The sequence below is a fragment of the Lissotriton helveticus genome, chromosome 4_1, assembly GCF_964261635.1.
Source record: "Lissotriton helveticus chromosome 4_1, aLisHel1.1, whole genome shotgun sequence".
Classification (NCBI taxonomy): Eukaryota; Metazoa; Chordata; class Amphibia; order Caudata; family Salamandridae; genus Lissotriton; species Lissotriton helveticus.
Genome location: NC_136063.1, coordinates 582,966,542 through 582,987,392, shown reverse-complemented (window position 1 = coordinate 582,987,392; position 20,851 = coordinate 582,966,542). Strand labels below are relative to the sequence as shown.

Below are 20,851 nucleotides of genomic sequence, written 5' to 3'. Positions count from 1 at the left end.
CAGGATGGAGGCTTCAATCCCATGCTATATCTTTACACTCTCAACACCTTCTTATGCAAGGACAAATCCAAATCGCTCACCCTGGCCCATGGACTTTCTGAGATGGATCACGTAGAATGGATGGCGGTGTTGGATCTGCAGGACACTTATTTTCACATCCCCATCCTGCATGCCCACAGACACTACCAGTAGTTCAAAGTGGGCCATGAGCACTATGAGTTTGCCATGCTCCCTTTTGGCCTCACCAGCTCCCCTTGATTGTTTACAGAGGTGATGGTGGTGGTCACTGCCCAGCTTGGAAGGTCAGGGGACCAGTCTTTCCCTACTTGGATGACTGACTGTTGAAGGTGGGCTCACCACAGTTAGCCGCGGGCCACTTCCCGAAAATGGCAGGAACTTCTAGAACGTCATTGGGGTTCTCAGTCAGCCTGTAGAAGTCTCACATAATTCCTTCACAGAGGTTCATCTTCTTCGAAGCAGTCCTGGAAATGAGTGGCCTTTTTTGGCTTTTCCTTAAGACCAACGAGTCCAGGATATTTGGGATATGATCCTGATGTTTCAGCCTCTTTCCTGTCTCTTAGTGGAGATGGATCTTAAGCTTCTTGGCCTTCCAGCCTCCTGCTCACCAACGATGCCAGAAGGCACATGTGACCTTTGCATTGTGATCTGAAGCCTTAGTAGGTCTAGCACCTAGGGAACCAGTCATATTTCATCCAGGTATCAGAAGATACTGCAACATATCTGCAAGGGTGGCTGCTCTACCACAATTGGATCAGTGGCAGATCCCTACTCTACCCTAAGTTGACTGTGGTGACGTATGCATCTCTACTAAATTGGGATGGTAATCTGGGTTGAGGTGGGGATCAGAGGACTCTGGTCTATGGCATAGACCCACCTCTGCATCAGTTTTTTTTTTTTTTTTTTTTTTTAAACCTTTATTGTACAGAAAGCGCTCACAGATACGTGCCTACAACCCATCGGGCCGGCCACCACAATAAAAGAAACATAGCAGGCAATACAGAAGCTCCCACAGGACATCACAGCAATCCATATGAGAAGCAAAGGCAAGAAGCCACCGAACAACCATCACGTACAGGATGAGAGAAGGTTGATTTTATAATAGAAGAAAGGGTGTCTCAGAATAAGGGCAATCCGTAAAGTCCAGAGGGCCGTGGTGGGCCGCGAACAAGCAGCAGTATCGAACACAGGAAAATTAAAAAAGAACAGGTACATTTTGGCAAAGTCAGAACGTGAGTCCCACAGTAATAAGCAATTGCAACCGCTGCCCAGCGCCCTCCCACCACTACGAAAACACACAATAATACACAGAACTAAAAATAGGCTTGCAAAACAAAGAGCCCTCTGCCACAACAACCCAGGGGAGGAAAGAAAAAGGGGGAGAGGGGAAAAAAAAGGGGGGGGAAAGACATAGGAAAAAAGGGGGGAGAAGTAAGAACGCAGCATCACTGCACGCGCCCCACGGCTAACGAAGCACTCAAGAATAGATCAGCACATGGAACCAGTGGTAACAGGAGGAATGAATGCGTAGTAAACCGTGACGGCAGGAATACCAGAAGGCCCATGCTAGCAAAAACACCCCAGGGGGCCACATGCCGACACCGCGTCTCGAAAAAAGGGGATACATAAGAGCCATAGAACCAAAAAAAGGAATGAGGGGAAAACACAATACAACAGACCCCCCCCCCACCCCGCACATCCCACCCTGCACCCCTGCAGAAGGCTATGGCCTACCCCCCGGCAGCGTGCCTGTCGCCCTAATCAGAACCCGAAATATAGAAGAGATAAAAGTAAGCAAGAACCACAAAGACAAAAAAAGAAGGGAAAACAGGGAAGTAGCAACGGGAGAGGAGCCATATAATCAAAACCCCATCAGCTCCCACCCTCCCGTCCGAAAATACTCAGAACCCACGGGAAGATAATAAGCACAAGGATAAGCTCCAGGAACATGAAGGAGAATCGAACATAGTCATACAGTTACAAACGGATCATCCGATCATACCGCAAGATAACAGTCCACCGAGGCAAGTTCATCTCAACCCTGTCCTTGTTTATCCCAAGCTGTAGTCGTCCAACGCACAAGGAACCAGATCATGTGGAACAGGAGGTGAATAACAGGGAGTCCGATCGGCAATCCACACAAGTCATATCGATTGTGACCCGGATGAACCGGAAAGGACGGCAACCACCTCAGGCAATGCAGGCACAGTTCCGACGACAATATGAGGGAAGCCGATCCGGCGGAGCAATGACAGGATCTTCGTTCGGCCATTCGAGGCAAAAAGGGAAAGGGAGATCCAACAAGGCCGGTCCGGACGGGACCCGGCCGGCGGACCCCCTGTACAGGGGGGAGCACAGGATGAAGGAGGGCAGCGGACATCCGCACACCCACACCAACGGCAGCCGCCGGGCCCACGACCTCCAGGAAAGTTCCAGCAGCACACAACAGAAATGAAGCCGCACACACCGGGGGGGGCTCGGCAGGCCCGGCAAAATGATCCTCCTTCAGGTCAATGATAGGCGCAGCCATAGGAGCACTCCAGGAGCGCAAGGCGGCGAGGATGTCGCCAAGTGTAGGCTCACCTTTACGGTATTCAGCAAACGTGCCATGCGGCGGATCAGCGTCGCCAGTCTCGGCCAGTCCGAGAGACATGGGGTCGGCCGCCATCTTAGAAGCCCGGCGGGGCCGCGGCAAACTCCGACCCCCGTCCGGACACCAGCGGGGCCAACAGGATACAGCCGACCACCAGCAGAGGCACCACCAGAGCAGGAAGGGGGGCCACCAGAAGAAGGCGGGTCGCCGGCTCCCCACACGCTACCGGCTCCGTTCTCCGAGTCCGGGCGGAGGGACTCAAAATGGCCGGACCGGAGAACAAAGGGGAGACGGGCCACATACACGGTCAACCCCGTCCATGGAAGGCAGCGCCCCAACACCAGGCCGCAGGACCGCCGGATCAGGCCCGGATAGCCGTAATCGGTCTAATTGCACATCGGCCTCTCCGACCGAACCCACACCGCCACCAAGGGCCGGCCACAGCGCTCCGCCCCGCCCGGGTGCCGCCAAGGAGTGTCAGGCCCGCTCGTTCCGGAGGCCCTGAAGCAGACAAGGGTGCAGCCCAGGATCCGCGGCACCCAGGAACAAACGGATCAAACGGTAAGTGCCTGTGAAATGTCGTAGTTCCATAGTCTATCAAAGAATACTTCCCGGGGCAGGATAAAACACAGGATAGACGTTCCAGACAGGAAAGCGAACGGAGCCGAGCTAAAACGCGGCCATCTCGGACGCGAGCTTGGCTCCTCCCACCTCTGCATCAGTTTGATGGAGTTGTGGACAAGTAGCTTGGCACTGAAGGTCTTCCTGCTCTCCCATCAAGGTATGGTTCGGTTCAGGTTCTCATTGGCAAAACCACCGCTTTGGGTTACTCCAACACATAGGACGTGGTGGGGTCCTGGGTTCTGTGCTAAGAGGCTGAATCTTCAGGGGATCTCCCTGGTGCTACACCTTTTGGTGGGGGTCTTTAAACGCTAGAACCGGCAAACAAAGCCGGCGATGCCTAAAGGACAATGAATGACAGTTACACCCGAAAGTAGCACACGATATCTTATGCCAAAGGGGAAAACCCTGGCTTGACCTCTTTGCAACCATCATGTACATGCAGTGTCAGAACTTTTACGTGCTGGAATTTACAAGAAGGTTCTTTCTCGGAGAAACATTCCACCTACAGCGGAGCACAGGACTCTTGTATGCCTTCCCACCACAAGTTCTATAGAAGATCATGAACAACCAGGCCTGAGTCAGCCTAGTGACTCTGGATCAGGTCAGCAGAGCATGGTGCCCAGAACTCCAGGGCTTGAGTATTCGGCCTCCATCTGGCTGCCACTTAGGGAGGACCTTCTATCGCAGCAGTTTTGCTCCTGAACCTGCACCTCCATGTGTAGAGATTGAGCGGCCACATTTGATTTCCTTTGATCTTTCTCCCGAGGCCATCAATGTCATTTTGCACTTGTCTGGTGCACTTAATTTATGTTTGCAGGGCCCTGGGACAAGTTTATGGCCTGTTGTGGTACCCACCATTTGGACCCATTGCAAGCAAAACTGTCAGATGAGTTGTTTGCTTTGTTTTAGCCCAACAAGGTCTTACTCTGAGCACAGTTAATGGTTACCTACCCTTTCACCCTTTTTATGTTTACTGGGCCAACCATCCCTCTCCAAATCACTGGTGGTGATACATTTCCTAAAAGATTTAGAGCATAGGTTTCCAGCTAAGCCTTTATGATGCCACGGTGTAACTTAAATCTGGTTCTCACTTTTTTTTAATGTGTACCTGTTGTAAACTAATGCATAGTTGTCAATTGCATCTATTAACCTTAAAAATGGTTTTCCTGTTGCATTAACATCCACATGCCGGATGAGTGAACTTAAGGCCTCTTTCGGACCACTCCCAGGACAAACTGGTGTTAGGCACTCGAGCTGCGTCCCTCAAGAAGGAGGTGATGACTTTTCATGTTGGACAAGCCATACGCTAGGACAGGCAAACACAGCCGGCGATGCCTAAAGGACAATGAATGATAGTTACACCCGAAAGTAGCATAGGATATCTTATGCCAAAGGGGAGAGCCCTGGCTTGACTTCTTTGCAACCATCGTGAACATGCAGTGTCAGAACTTTTACTTTTACGACAAGCCATCATACTTCCAACCTTCTTTGTTCTGCCTCATCCTTCAAAAGAGGAAGAGAGACTTTATTGTTTGGACCCCCAGAGGGGACACAGCTTGTACATTGATCACACAAGGGAACATCACTTGGATGATCAGCTGTTTGTGTGATTTTCTGGGGGTGAAAAAGGACAAGGCAGTGTAGAAATGGACCATCTCTTGTTGGGTAGTCCTCTGCACTAACATCTGCTTCACATTGGCTATGAAACAGCCTCCTGAAGGTCTAAATGCCCACTCCACCAGGGCCAAAGGTTCTATCACTTTGTAAATACACTGTGCGCCTGTTGTGGCTATCTCTGAGGCAGATATATGGGCATCAGCGCACTCATTCATGAAATACTACTACCTTAACAACCAGGTCTGTCAAGATAGACATTTTACCTGCTCAGTATTGCAGGGCTTTTTTGGTCTGATATATTCCACCGGCTCACCACCTTCGGAAGGAACCGCTTTGGTATCTATTAACAAGGTGAAGAATCTGCATTTAGATGTATTAATCAGAAGATCAAGTCACTTACCTTCGGTAACGCTCCTTCTGGTGGATATTCTATCCAACCACTGATTCCTCACTGCTGTTACCTCCTCCTGCCCCACCTCCTTACGTCACTACCTATCTGCGGGCATGAGCACTGCTTTTGAGTTTTCAGGAGCCAATCTGGTGCCTAGAGAATTTTTCAAGATTAGATATCTGTGGTTAGATAGAGTATCCATCAAAAAGAGTGTTCCTGTCGGTAGTAACTTGTTCTTCATTGCGACAGGTGAGATACCAGAATGAGATAGGGAAGGGTGTTGAATGCTACTGAGAGACGAAAGAGAATTAAGGCGACATCCACCTTGACTGATAATAAATCTGAGCTCATCTAAAACCACATCAAGGGAAGACCACACTTCTCAAGTGGACGAAAGCCAGATTGCACATAATATAAAAGAGCAGTGTTTTGAAGGACGGAGAACAGCTGGCAGTAAAATCGTTGTCAAATAATGTATTAGGAAACCGAAGGAGTGTGATAGGACGAATATCACTCAAATGAGGTTGAGTGGTCAGCAGTATTCTTATCCAGCAATTTAAGAGCTGGGAGAGCCTTTTGCCACTCAGGAGTTACAGAAACCTCCAATAAGAATGGAAGAATTTCAGAGACCATTGATAACAGAAAAGACTGAATTTGGAGGCTGTTGTGATCTAGAGGATCCAGTTTAAATGGAGACGAAAACAGATTAAACTGGTTCAAGAAACTGTGTGGTGAAATCTGCACGTATGCTGCCAGGGCAGCGTCTTCCAGGCCAGTAAGTATAGTAAACTGTGATGGTCAGGAGGCAACAAATCTAAAACAGAGTATCTTAACCTGCACTTGTAATGTAAGATGTATCTATTGTTCATCAGATTACCACTATGAGAATTGTATTAGCCATGCAGAGATAGCTGATGGAATGCTATGAGAATAAAAGTAGGGTTTGGAAATCATAAGATCTGGTGGATCATTCTTGCAAGAATGTTACAGCTGTGAACACTTTTTAGGTTGTCATTCTATTTGTTCTCATTTTATTCCTCATTTAGCATTTGTACTAGAAAGCGTTAAATTGTTTATCTTCACCTTTGCTTTGTATAAATCATAGCAAAGTGGATTACAACTGATAAAAAAGTATGTTCTATTTGTTTATTGCTTTTATAATTTCTTTGATATCGATTAGCACAAATAGCTGAAAACAGACGTCACCTTTAAATGTTGTATAAGCGCTAAAAAGCACTCTAAAATTAGAAAAATATTTACAAAAGTCGATCCCCTTTAGCAAAATGCCATAATTTTCATTTTCAATTCTTTCTTGTGAATACAGTTCTTGTGGTAGAGAATTCTAGGTACTAATCTATTCTTTCTATTTAATCACCGTAGTCACTATAATGCTGAACAGTAAAATGAATTACAGGATAACTATTAAAACATTTTTTATTTTATTTCATTGTTCTTGTTTGCTGTTTATTAGTTTTAGAGAGCCGAAGTACAACTTTATTTATTCCCGGGAAGAAATACGGAGAAGAAATGGATCAGCAACTTTCTTTTCCAGTTGAATGCAGTTTCTGGTCTTTTGTTGATATGGGTCCCTCCACAAGAAGGCATTTATATAAGGATATCGATATAATTGGTAAAATGGTACAAAAAGTGTGATACTGGTGCTGTACATTTTTTGCATAATGTTAGTTGTTCCATTATGCCTCTCGGAAGGAGTCTACCCTTCTTTGAGGGTCTGGCTAACAACCTCATGAGCTTATGAGTCATTTACCTTTCATCTTGGATACAGTGCTTAATTTGTAAAAAAAAAAAATCCAGAGTTTTGTTCAGAAGTCTGCGGACATTGCTATTGAAGGTCAGGGTGTTGAATACAAAGGCTGCATAGTCTTGGTGTTCGCCTCTTTAATCTACCGCCAGATACTCCCTGCATCTTTTTCTCACTCTTGCAGGTCCTTTTTCATCCCTGCTTTCTCCTATTGTCACTGTTTTTGTCCATCTTGCGCTTTCCCCCTCTTTTCCATTCATGAATTTTCCCTCTATTGCTCTGGATCAAAGATTATTCAGGAAAAACAAGTGGCAAACCCCGAAAATGAGTGCCTGTGGGCTCACCTGCAACCACCAGCTCTTGGAATTAAAATTTCCACAAATTATACTGTTTATGCACATTATGAGTTTAATGTAAAACATCTTGAGTGATGCAGTTTTAGAGCTTCAGCCACAAGATAAAATCACATCACAAAGCCAAAAAATATTCACATTACCTCCAGCAAGATAGTGGTTCTTCAGTAATAAAGCAGTATGTATCACTATTGTAGGCTATAATGGCAATGAAAAAGTCAGTTTAATAGCCTATCTTTGTCCTTTTTAACAAAGGCCCACACTTGAACTGTAACCAATCAGGTGACTGCACCCTCTAGAACACTCCCAATAGAGCCCGAGTCCCTCAGATTTTCTACTGCATGTTGTGTGAAGGGTGTCTCCCTGAGCTCTGCTCAGTTTCTTCAGCTATTAATTCTTTTGGATCATTCACGGTTATATCTCATGTTTCATTTCTCTGACCCAGAGCCGCAGAAAACAAGGGAATGGACTGCAAAAGATGTCGATCCTTTTCCTCAAAAACTTTTATGTTCATAGAGCTGATGCTATTATTGGGACTACAGAAAATGAAATTTGTCACTTCTGATGGGGAAAGTGAGGATTCCTTCACCTCACAGGAGTGGTCAAAGGGAGAGTTCACAGCAAGGCACGCAGAAAAGCCATAAAAAAAGACTTACCATTAGTCTTGACAAGACATTTCTCACAGAAAGAGACAATTGGAAAAAACTTCCTCAGAGGCAGACCCTGCAACTCCCTCTTCAGCCCTGACATTACATCAGGGAAATCCTCATAACCTGAAAATGAGGTGTCTACTGCAAAACCGAAATCAAAATCATTGTTTGCAACAATTATGATGACAATGCTGACGACCACAATCATGTTGTCTATTACCGCATCATTAATGACTGCATTGAATACAATGGCCTTATCAACAATGGCATCATCTATGATGGCTTCATCTACGAATGGCCTCATCTGTGATTGCCTCATCTATGATGGCATCATTTATGACGCTCACCTACGACTGCCTTATCTATGACGGTTGTCTGTGACTGTCGTCTACGATGGCCTCATCTACAACGATCGTTTATGAAGTACGTCTATAATGGTCATCGACGGCAGCCTCATCTACGATGGCCTCGTCTATGATGACATCGTCTATTACGTTGTCTTCGACGGCCTCATCTATGGGTGGACGACTACAATGGTCATCTAAGGAGCCTCATCCATGACGGCCATTGACGACAGCCTCATTTACAATGGTTGTCTACGACAGTCATCTAGGACAGCCTCAACTACAATGGCCTCATCTACGAATGGCCTCAACTACGAATAGCCTCATCTAGGAATAGCCTCATCTGTGAATGGCCTCATCTACGATTTCCTCTACTACAATGGCTTTGTCTATGCCGGTCGTCTATGACGGCCTGATCTGCACCGGTCGTCTACAACTGCCTCTTCTTTGACGGTCGTCTGTGATGGTCATCTACGACGACGGCCTCGTCTACAATAATCTTGTCTATGATAACCTTGTCTGTGATAACCATGTCTACAACAGCCTCGTCTGCGGCAGCCTCATCGATGACTGCATCCTCTACGACGGCCTCATCTACAACGAAGGCCTCGGCGACGACAAACATTGTCGACGTCAGCCTAGTCCTCTGCGTCCGCCTCATTGACTACGATCTCAATGACAATACAAACGATGAAGAAAGCACCATAGTGTTAATAAGAACATAAAACACATAATCCAGATTAATTTAATTTAAAAATTAAAAGGACTACATTGAGCATGTCTACAAGAGTCAGAAATATATGGAGAGCCAATATGTGGAGCAATTATACCACTTCGCTCTGTCTCCAACTTCAGAGCATGGGTCAGCTCAGCTCTATTACTAGACCCACAGGGCATGTTACAGGATTACTACAAACACTTTCCAGAGCCTGCAAAGTTACATCCTAATATTGAAGCGTCCTACGATGTTCCTGCTTCTCAAAGACCATGCTTCCGGGTAATGACCCATTCACATCTGGTCAGTTTTGGTGGTTTTCATGCCCTTTGGGAACGAGCGATCAAACGCTTCCAACTTCCAATAGCAAACATGCAATCGTTTTCATTTCTTTATGATTTGAAATAGAAAGACTGTGAGACCTATTCCAATTGTTGATATATCCAGGAGGAATTATAATCATGGAAAATCCTGTCACTCATAACCCTGCCTAACCAGCAAGGAGACGTTCTCAAGTATGCCCAGTGCTACTGTACATGCTGCCAATTCACTGGCAATATGGAGCAGGTATAACCACCAGATAAGGTCAGACATTGCCATATACACAGAACTTCTGCCGAAAGGTAGAAAGAGCAGAAATAATAAAGATTCCTCAGAGCGGCGGAAAGTCCTCATCACAGAACATAGATTGCGCTATAGATATAATTTCAATATGGTTTCCCACAACTGGCAGGGTCTGTGGTCCTCAGACACCAAGGTTAGTTCAAGGCCACAACATTTAGAACCTGAGATGCAAATATATCAAATATTTTTATGGTTTAAATCTTTTTATTGAGTCAGCTGCAAAAAGAAACTATATGTTATGCAAGCAGGTTCATCATAAGGGTTGCGCAAAACCCAGAAATGGACATATAGCGTTGGCCATAGTAAGGAAATGTAATCGTAAAATAAACAAGAACAAACCCTACCCCCCCAATCCCCCTGCCCGTCCACTGCTTATTGGGAGTAGTGTCGCGTCTTGTGTTGTCTCAGCTATGTCAGGTTCGGTTGGGCCGTCATGCCTGCTGAGGTTAGGTGTAGCAAACGGAGATATCTGGGGCAGGTTAATTCTCGAAATTCTTGTGCCAGGAGAAAGAATGGTTGCCAGAGCTCACTGAACGTCGAACCTTTCCCTGCCAGTGTGAGTGAAATCTTTTTCATCACTAATATGTGCCACAGTCGTTGACGCCAACCTGTGTGTGGTGATCCTAGGCGTCTTACAATGTTGTAGTATGTTTTGTGTGGCTGTGCCCAGTGCTATCGCTATCTGTCATTCTCTTCTGGACTTTGGGGGCTATGTGAGGGGGTTCGGGACGCCCAAAAGAACGTAAGCCAGAAATCTGGGGAGTTCTGTGTCAAGATGCTCTTCTATCTCATCTAAGATTTGAGACCAATATTGCGGTAGATGCTTGCAATCCCAAAGGAGATGGACCAACGTTCCTCTCTCCCCACATCCCCTCCAACAGTCTGCACTGTGTTTGGGATCCATCCGGGATAGCCGTTCAGGGGTGTAGTACCAATAGGAAACTAATTTGGTTAGCGTCGGTGTAAGGCCTATGTGGCTCGCGGTATGTCGTGCCCTGTAGTAAACCCCTTCCCACTCTTTATTGCTGAGTTTGTGGCCAAGGTCCCTCTCCCAGCGCACCCAGCTAGCATTGTGTACATGGGTGTATCGAGTGAGGAGCATTTTATATAGATCCGAGAGCAGCATCTCGTTTGAAGTCCTCTTCATTCTCGGTTTGCGCCCCTGCCAGATAAAGAGTGAGAGCTCCGACTGGACACTTCGCAGCCATCCAGAAGGTGGCTGCAGGGGGAGCATCTGAAAGATGTAGAGACTTTTGGATAGGATGGTCATTTTTATAGCAGCTATGCGCCCTAGCCAGGAAATGGGATAGTGTTTCCAACTTTGTACATATGTGCGTATCTGTGTGTATAGATTGGAATAGTTTGCCAAAGCTGTGGCCTGTAGTGTAGGCCCAAGTGAATCCCCAGGTATGGGACTGTGCCGTAAGCCCACTGTGTGGGGTATCGACCCTGAAGCCATGCCTGCACCTGTCGTAAAAGAGACAGGTTTAGGGCTATGGATTTGGTGACATTAACTTTGAACCCAGAGGCCCCTGCAAAGGTGTCCAGTTCCCTCAGAAAGGCTCCCGGGCAGTCTCTGGATCTAGGGTGACGAGGACATCATCTCCGTACAGGCTAATAGTGTGCACCCCGCCCCCGAAACGAATACCCGTGATTTGTGGGTGTTCTCTGACTCGCTGCACCAAAGGCTCCATGTATAAAGCGAAGAGCAGGGGTGACAGTGGGCACCAGTGCTGAGTGCATCTACTGATGGGAAACGGAGCTGAGGTATGTCCGTTAACTCTCACTGAGGCCGTGGGGGAGTGGTAGCAATATAAAATAAGCATCCTCATCCTCACTCCCATTCCGATGCAAATCATTGCCTGTTCTAGATAGGGCCAGTGAACACGATCAAAGGCCTTCTCTGCGTCGATATTGAGAAGCATGTAGTCCCCTGGAATGCACACCGCCTTTTCTATGAGATGCAGGACCCTCTTGGTGTTATCACTGTTCTGTCTCTGGGGGATAAATCCTGCTTGGTCGGGGTCTATCAGCCCGGGCATATAGGGAGCTAACCGAGCCGCCAAAATCCCAGTGTAGAGTTTTTGGTCGATATTCAGGAGGGAAAACGGCCGGTATGCCCCACAGGTTGTCTTGTCCTTTTCCAGCATAACCACGATTTCTACCTCCAGCATCGATTGAGGAATTGCTCCTAGGGACGCAAAGGAGTTAAAAAGCCTCCTCAGCAGGTGAGCTAGCGTGGGGCAGAAATGTTTGTAAAAGGCCGCAGTGTAGCCATCGGGCCGGGAGATTTAGCTATTTGAAGTCTGGAAATGGCCGTTATAACCTCTTCAATTCGTATCTCCTTTTCTATGAGCTCTGTCTGTCCCTGGGTCAGAGTGGGGAGGTGGGCCTGCTCCAAGTACTCTGCTATGTCCTTCTTCGCCAAATGCTGCCCCATATACAAGAGGGCGTAGAAATCTCAGAACGTCTCTGCAATGGCAGGGCCGTCGGTAATCACTGTCCCCCCTGATTCCTGATCTTCTGCCCCCTTGGAGTTGTCGAGTCCCTCTTAATTTGTGTGCCAGCAACCGCCTACACTTGTCCCTTCTGACGTAGAATGAATGTCGCAATCGGAGAGCATACTCTGTCCTGTCCCGGTCGATCGCCACCAATTGCGCCCTGGCAGCCGTTAATTGACGCCAGATGCGGGGAGCTCCGGTACGCTGGTGTATTTGCTCCCGTTCCCTCACTTTCTGCGTCAGCTCCTCCTGTTTCTGTCTGCGGCCTGCGTTATCGCGGACAATTTGGTAATCAGTTGGCCCCTAACGTCCACCTTCAGGGTTTCCCATCTAGTGGATAGAGGGGTCTCTGGATTATTTTTATGTCTCAGATAGTCGTCAACTGCGCACTGAATCTGGTTAACTACGTCTGCGCACTGTAGGAGGGTGTCCTCAAAGCGCCATCTTCGTGCTGGCACTAGGATAGGTGGTAGTGTCAGAGTGGCCACTACTGGCGCATGGTCTGACAGTGTTGCTATTAAAATTTCCACTTTCCTAGTGGTGTCGCGGAGAGCTGTAGAGACCAGCAGATAGTCAAGGCGCGCTTAGGTCTTGTGGGCGCTAGAGTAGTGAGAGTATTCACGGAGCTGCGGATGATGGTATCTCCACATATCTACCAAGCCTAAGTCATCCAGTCGGGCCTGCCCTGCTGGGGACAAAGCTCCCACCTAACCTGTGCGTTGGGCAGACCTATCTAGGGTGTTGTCGAATACCAGTCGCCCCCTAGCAAAATTCTCTGCTCCATTGTGGCGGTAGCTTCTGTCAGTGCCCCATGCAAGAACCGCACCTGTCCATCGTTAGGTGTGTATATTGACCCTATAACTAGAGTGTGGCCCCCAACGGAAAATGGTATGTAAGCAACCTACCCTTGATTTCTGTGACCTTGTGTGTTACCTTCCCTTTGAATGACTGGGAAACTAAAATTGCTACTCCAGCTGTCTTAGAGGGCAGGGACGAGAAGAATTGACAGACATCGGCGCCGGTGCTCTCTAAGTAAAAGAGAATTGCCTGGCGTTTAACAGGGTTTTTGAGCCCTCTCACATTTAGCGTGAGGACAAGAGGCCTGAGCATAGCAGTACCCTGACAACAAGCCCGCCTGTGGTGGCTATTGTGCGACTATGAAATGCATCTCTATTATCTCAGTCGTTAGAATGAAGATTGTGGGACAGTGGACGGGGAACCCCATGAACGAGAAAAAAAAGAAAAAAGCACAAACCCCTTTGATAATCGGCGCAACGAGCGCCTGAAAAAATTTGAAAGCTGTAGTTCAGTCCGTCATTCATAGACGATCGGCAGTAGATCATCATGGAGGCCATGTTGTGGTCGAGGACGTCCCTCCGTCCCTCCGCGGGCCACCTCTCCGGCAAGGTTAGAAAATGGAAAAATCAGTGGACCATGTGTCTCTCATGTGGGTTCTGTCTTTGCCAGTGCTTCAGGCAAGGCATCCAACACAGCTTGTTGCCCTTTTCAAATTTCTGCAGGGTCAGGTCTTCTGGATCAGGTCCGATGTCCATGTTGCCGCCAGCGCAGCTGTGCGTCTTCTGACCCACGAGTGGGACTGCCGCCACAATCCTCTTCGTCTGGGATGTCGACTCCTAACAGCTGGCTTGCCTCTGAGAGGGAGCGGAGTTGGTAGAGTTTGCCCTACAAACGAAATGGGTGTCCCCAACTATAGGAAATGTTGCGTTAGCATAGATCCGCGGTGATGGGCCGATAGGTCTTCCGCTTTTGCAGGGTGAGGGCAGCCAATTCTTAGTACAGAACAGGGTTTTCGTTACGAAACTTGATCTGATGCATCAGCCTAGCCTTGCGGAGGATCTCCTCCTTGGTGCGGAAGTCCTGGACACATACCAATACGTTCGACAGCAGAGCTTTGTCGGAGCATGGCAGACCCACTCTGTGCACTCTGTCTAATTTGAGATCTGCATCGTTCGGGTTGCCCAGAATGTGATTAAAAAGTTCTCTAACATAAGTGAAAATGTCGCCAGCCTCTTCGTTGGTCCTCACCCCGCAAATTCTGACGTTGTGGTGGGGGGAGAGGTTGTCCAAGTCCTCAAGATGTGACTGTAGGTCCACCTACTGATCGTGAATGCGGATGACCCCTTGTTTAAGGCCCATCATTTCCATGTCCCTGCTATCACTTTTATCTTCCAGCGCGGCGACTCTCCCACCAATATTGTCCATATCCCTGCGGACGTCCTTAATTTCAATAGTGAGATCGAGTTTAAGAGTTTGCAGATCGTCCTGCAATGCCATGAATAGGGACTCCAGGAAGGCCCTTGTCACTGGTTCCTCTCTGGGGACGCCCATTTGTGAGGAGGAATTGTCGCCCGTCGGTGCGGGGTTCGTTGGCCCCCACTCTGGGCCTGTGCAAATAGTTCCTCTAACATTTTGTCCTTTTTCCCTTGGGTGGAGGACGTGCTGCCTCCCCTCAGAATGGGCTGCGCAGTAGTAGATCTGGTCGATCAGGGCCCCTGCCCAGCTCCCCTGGGCTGTGGTTTGGACACGGGACGACTCCTCGTAGCGCTCACCTGCGGGTACGACGGTCCTCTCTGTCGCCACCCGCCTTAGTGTGTGTTGGGTCGTCCCCTTGGGGGTCCCAGTTAATCCGGTGTGGAGCTCCGGAAGGCTACCAGACTCGGTGCCTCACCTGTATCCCTCTGCCCGTGGGCCGACATTAGATGCTGCAGGGGTCTTCCGTTGAGAGCTGCTGCGTGGTGCCCCTCCTCCGGTCCCTCCGTTTTCCACCACCCAAGTTGTCAGTTCTCCCCGTGGTCTGGGTTATGGCCTTTGTCTCGGACAGCACCTGTGTAGTGCTTGTGGCAGTGGGCCCCTTGCTGCCCTGGTCTGGCTCCGCCGGCAAGTCCCAGGCCCTTGTGTCTCTGGTAAATGCTGATTGCTGCCACGTCCGGTAAAAAGGGGGTGGTGATGGACGGAGCATCTGAATCAATCAAACACTCACACCCAGTCAAAAGATCTGGGTTTAATCCATCACCGTTCTTTAGCCCACTCTGCCACCCCAGTTCAGACATGGCTATATGCAAATCAGTCTGACCCTGTGCCTCATGGGAACAGTCCAGCCCGAACTGCCAAGCCATGTCTTCCCTGGACCGGAAACAAGCTTCCGAGGACTGGTTTCTGGCATTCCAGCCGTCTTCAGCCCGGCTTGCTTGAATCCAGTGGCAAAGTGAGCAAGGGACTCACGTCTGAGCATACCCTGCCACACTTATGGCGGCCAAAATCGGTAAAAAGGGGGTGGTGATGGACGGAGCATCTGAATCAATCAAACACTCACACCCAGTCAAAAGATCTGGGTTTAATCCATCACCGTTCTTTAGCCCACTCTGCCACCCCAGTTCAGACATGGCTATATGCAAATCAGTCTGACCCTGTGCCTCATGGGAAAAGTCCAGCCCGAACTGCCATGCCATGTCTTCCCTGTACCGGAAACAAGCTTCCGAGGACCGGTTTCTGGCATTCCAGTCGTCTTCAGCCCGGCTTGCTTGAATCCATTGGCAAAGTGAGCAAGGGACTCACGTCTGAGCATACCCTGCAACACTTATGGCGGCCAAAAGCGGCCACTGGATTCAAGATAGCCTGGCTGATGAGGATTATGAATCCAAAACCGGTCCCAGGATGCTTGTGTCCGGTCCATGGAAGACATGGCTTGGCAGTTCGGGCTGGACTGTTCCCATGAGGCACAGGGTCAGACTGATTTGCATATAGCCATGTCTGAAATGGGGTGGCTGAGTGGGCTAAAGAATGGTGATGGATTAAACCCAGATCAGTTGACTGGGGGTGAGTGTTTGATTTGCTCAAACGCTCCGTCCATCATGCCCTTTTGTATCGCTTTGTTCGCCCTAAGTGTGGCAGGGTATGCTCAGACGTGAGTCCCTTGCTCACTTGGCCACTGGATTCAAGATAGCCTGGCTGATGAGGATTATGAATCCGAAACCGGTCCCAGGATGCTTGTTTCCGGTCCATGGAAGACATGGCTTGGCAGTTCGGGCTGGACTGTTCCCATGAGGCACAGGGTCAGACTGATTTGCATATAGCCATGTCTGAAATGGGGTGGCTGAGTGGGCTAAAGAATGGTGATGGATTAAACCCAGATCAGTTGACTGGGGGTGAGTGTTTGATTTGCTCAAACGCTCCGTCCATCATCCCCTTTTGTATCGCTTTGTTCGCCCTAAGTGTGGCAGGGTATGCTCAGACGTGAGTCCCTTGCTCACTTGGCCACTGGATTCAAGATAGCCTGGCTGATGAGGATTATGAATCCGAAACCGGTCCCAGGATTCTTGCTTCCGGTCCATGGAAGACATGGCTTGGCAGTTCGGGCTGGACTGTTCCCATGAGGCACAGGGTCAGACTGATTTGCATATAGCCATGTCTGAAATGGGGTGGCTGAGTGGGCTAAAGAATGGTGATGGATTAAACCCAGATCAGTTGACTGGGGGTGAGTGTTTGATTTGCTCAAACGCTCCGTCCATCATCCCCTTTTGTATCACTTTGTTCGCCCTAAGTGTGGCAGGGTATGCTCAGACGTGAGTCCCTTGCTCACTTGGCCACTGGATTCAAGATAGCCTGGCTGATGAGGATTATGAATCCGAAACCGGTCCCAGGATGCTTGTTTCCGGTCCATGGAAGACATGGCTTGGCAGTTCGGGCTGGACTGTTCCCATGAGGCACAGGGTCAGACTGATTTGCATATAGCCATGTCTGAAATGGGGTGGCTGAGTGGGCTAAAGAATGGTGATAGATTAAACCCAGATCAGTTGACTGGGGGTGAGTGTTTGATTTGCTCAAACGCTCCGTCCATCATCCCCTTTTGTATCGCTTGGTTCGCCCTAAGTGTGGCAGGGTATGCTCAGACTTGAGTCCCTTGCTCACTTGGCCACTGGATTCAAGATAGCCTGGCTGATGAGGATTATGAATCCGAAACCGGTCCCAGGATGCTTGTTTCCGGTCCATGGAAGACATGGCTTGGCAGTTCGGGCTGGACTGTTCACATGAGGCACAGGGTCAGACTGATTTGCATATAGCCATGTCTGAAATGGGGTGGCTGAGTGGGCTAAAGAATGGTGATGGATTAAACCCAGATCAGTTGACTGGGGGTGAGTGTTTGATTTGCTCAAACGCTCCGTCCATCATCCCCTTTTGTATCGCTTTGCTGCCACGTCCAGCAGCCTTGGTGACCCGGTACACCACAAGGGCCGAGCGGGGGCCTCACGGCAGAACCCACAGCCGCACCCGGGCCTAGCCGGGCCGCTTCTGTAGGTCACGGGGCCCCACCCTTGGTGGTCGCCCCTAACGGCAGTTGCGCTCAGTCTCAACTGATCTCTTCCGTGGCTGGCTGGTGCCTTGCTAGGGCCCGGGCTGGGCCACGGACGGGAGAGACAGAGGAACGCGTCCTATCTCGCCGCCATCCTGACCCCCATATCAAATATTTTTACCTTAAAATGGTGACGCTCTGTTTGGCAAACATGTTGACAATGCCTTGCAAGCAGCCAAGGCTGACTGACACAGCAAGATCTTTTGGCACATTACAATTTCAAAAGAGGCACCCTTTAGAGGGACCCGTTAAAGAGACACTTATCCGTATCAAGGAGGATACCAAAGATATCTGGCTTATCAACCTCAGGCTAGCTTACATACAGTGACAAAGTTCTTGTGCTGCTTACACTATCCTTTGGGAGTAACACTTCCAAAACGTTTGTCATCTATGGCGTTAAATAGCATCAGACAAAATAAGTCCTAGAGCTCATCACATGTGGTCAGATGTTAGAGAAGGGCCAAGAATTCCGCTAGAAAACTCTTTAAGACCATCACTGCACTATCTAAACTCCAACAGGGGAATGTATTTACCTCTGATCAAGTTCTCTGTGACAAAATGGCTACGTTCTTTCAGTCAAAGGTTCAAACAATATATGAGGAACTAGAGAGTCAGAGCCCCGGCCCTGCCTCCCTTCAGGCCCAAATTATGGAAGACGTGACATCTATCACTAGCCACCTGACTAGTTTCTCCATGACAGTCAACACAGTAAATGACTTGCTACTGGCTACTAAGTCAGGATCCCCAACCAATCCGTGCCCGCCGGACATCATTCATGGTGTCTCGAATAAAGTCAGTGACCTACTTGTCCTTCTCTTGAATAATGTTATCAGTACTGGTGTCTTCCCAGCTTCCTGGAAGAAAGCCTGTATCAGGCCCATTTTAAAGAAACCTTCCCTTGACCCTTTCGAAGTAACAAACTACCGTCCGATCTCCTGCCTGCCCTTAGCAGCCAACGTTTTGGAAAAAGCCATTAACTCAGAGCTCACGGACTACCTGAATATCAACAATCTTCTAGACTCAACCCAACATGGCTTTCGATCGGGCCACTACACAGAGTCCGCACTAATCATAGCTACTGAGAAAATACGTTGGCAAATTGATGGGGATGGCAGGGCTATCCTTATCCTACTTGACCTATCAACCGCGTTTGATACGGTTAATCATATTGTACTTACATGACAGCTGAAGGCATTAGGAATTGGAGACACCGTGCTAACCCTTCTCACCTCTTTCCTGACAGCCAGAGAACAGAGGGTGTGCTGGAACACCTTGAATCAGAGAAATTCTATCTCCCCGGGGGAGTTCCACAGGGGTCTGCGCTCTCGCCAACGTTGTTCAACATTTACGTGACTCCACTGGCCAAACTAATCAGGGACCAAGGTTTCTCAGAAGTATCGTATGCCGACGATACTCAAAAGTATTATTTCCATCTCCTAAATGGCAAACTCAGTGGCGGACAGATTCCGCAGTTGTCTTGGCCACATCATGGAATGGATGCATAAGAACTATTGGAATGGATTCATAAGAACTATTTCAAATTAAATACAGATAAGACTGAGGTTAAGGAATCTGGAAATGGTCCGCCCATCTGGAACCAAGCATGGTGGCCAGCAGTGGCAGGAGTCTGTCTGGTCCCCGTAGGCAAAATGAGAAACCTAGGTTTTTTATGTGATGTCCTGCTCAATTTCTCAGGGCAGATTAACATCAGCATGCTACTTCCTTTTAAAAATGCTATGTAAAATGTTACCATTTCTTCTTATGGAGCTGAGTAAAACGATTGTGGTGGCCCTTATTCTTTCCCGCTTAGACTACTGTAATGCCCTGTACTTAGGCATTGACAAACGTCAGCTATCGAAACTGCAATCTCTACAGAATGCTGCCGCCTGTACCTTGCTAAATGCCCCAAAATATAATCACATTTCTGATGCCATCAGAAATCTTCACTGGCTTCCAGTTAAGCAGCAAACTGAGTTTAAGGCACTATGCCTGGTTCATAAAGCCTGGTATTGGGGGAGGGGGCTAAGGACTACCACAAATTATTCCGATGGCATACCCCTGCCAGTTGCTAAGATCGGCTAATAAAGCTCTGATACGTGTTCCTAGAGTTAAGAAGTCTAGATGGGGAGGCAGATGTCTCTCATAGCTAGCATCCAAGCTCTAGAATGGGTTACCACTCAACATTAGGCTTTTATCCTCCAGACCCCAGTTTAGGAGCCTGTTAAAACCTGGCTCTTCCCTTCCCAGTAGTGACTGAGTACCTCCTGGCTTCCTTAAGCTTTCTTGCATTCCCCAACGCCAAGACGCCTCAGCATTCATGCACTTTACAAGCCCTTTACTTACTTACTTATTATGTTAGAGTTCACCCAGGTTCTGCCTACTACACCACCAAAACTAGGTCCCCGCATCACCTCTATCTGCTTCGGAAGGGAGTGCTAGCTACTCTAACCAAAGGTTGCATAGGGAAAGGACCATATTCTCATCATGGAACGGGCTTCTAATCTTGATTTTTTTTCTCATAGACACGATAACGAAGGAGTGGCTATCCGTGACAAACCTCCTGAAATTACACAAGTATTTCCAAAAGCAATACTTTAACAAGGTCACCCTCTCCGACGCCACTTGACAGCCCATACTTATTCATTCCCACCCACGCATCAAAATTCTCCCATTTGGCTTCAGATCAGATTCCTGCATTTTTACATATTGCCTAGCCCTGTGACAGCTTTTTTAAGGAAGGATGGCCATCTGGTATTCCCCCACTTTTACAACTGGTTGAGAAAAGCACCATAAGCATTTCAAGCATCTAAGGCCACAGAGGCTTGCCTAAACTTGTTTCCCAAACTAGGTCTCCTTGTGAATTATCAAAGATCATCAACTCCTACATCCAGGAAGATACTGCTCCTGTGCCCGTAACACTAGATATTGTCCAAGACAAAGGAACTAGCCCTCAAACTAGAAAAAAATAATTCTGTGCGTCTGTTCAATTAGCTTCTGGGCATCATGTCCTTAGTGATCTTGCACGCCTGAAAATGAGAGCCTTACAGGAACAGCTACAAAAACAATAGATTTAAACAAAAGAATTGTTCAAGGGCCTGGTGAACTTTACGCAGGTATGAAGGAAGCTCTAGCATATCGGTCCCACGTTCTTACCTCAAATACTTCACTTCATAATGACTACCGATACCTTCCTGGAGAGCTGCGACAGTCATCTACAGAACCTGAAAATTCAAGGAAAGTGTCCTCCACTCGAGCATACATATCAAACTCAGTCTCCAAGCTTTCCTG

At 48.2% G+C, this 20,851-nt stretch overlaps 1 protein-coding gene across 2 annotated transcripts in view; it reads left to right on the top strand.

The window, feature by feature from the left end:
* MCMDC2 (minichromosome maintenance domain containing 2) overlaps nt 1–20,851 on the top strand; it is a 1,264,730-nt gene that overhangs the window by 885,176 nt on the left and 358,703 nt on the right. For both annotated transcript variants that reach the window (XM_078687209.1, XM_078687210.1), the window contains one exon: nt 6,715–6,881. In XM_078687209.1, coding sequence (XP_078543335.1) covers nt 6,715–6,881 — 167 coding nt within the window. The remainder of the gene's footprint in view (nt 1–6,714; nt 6,882–20,851) is intronic.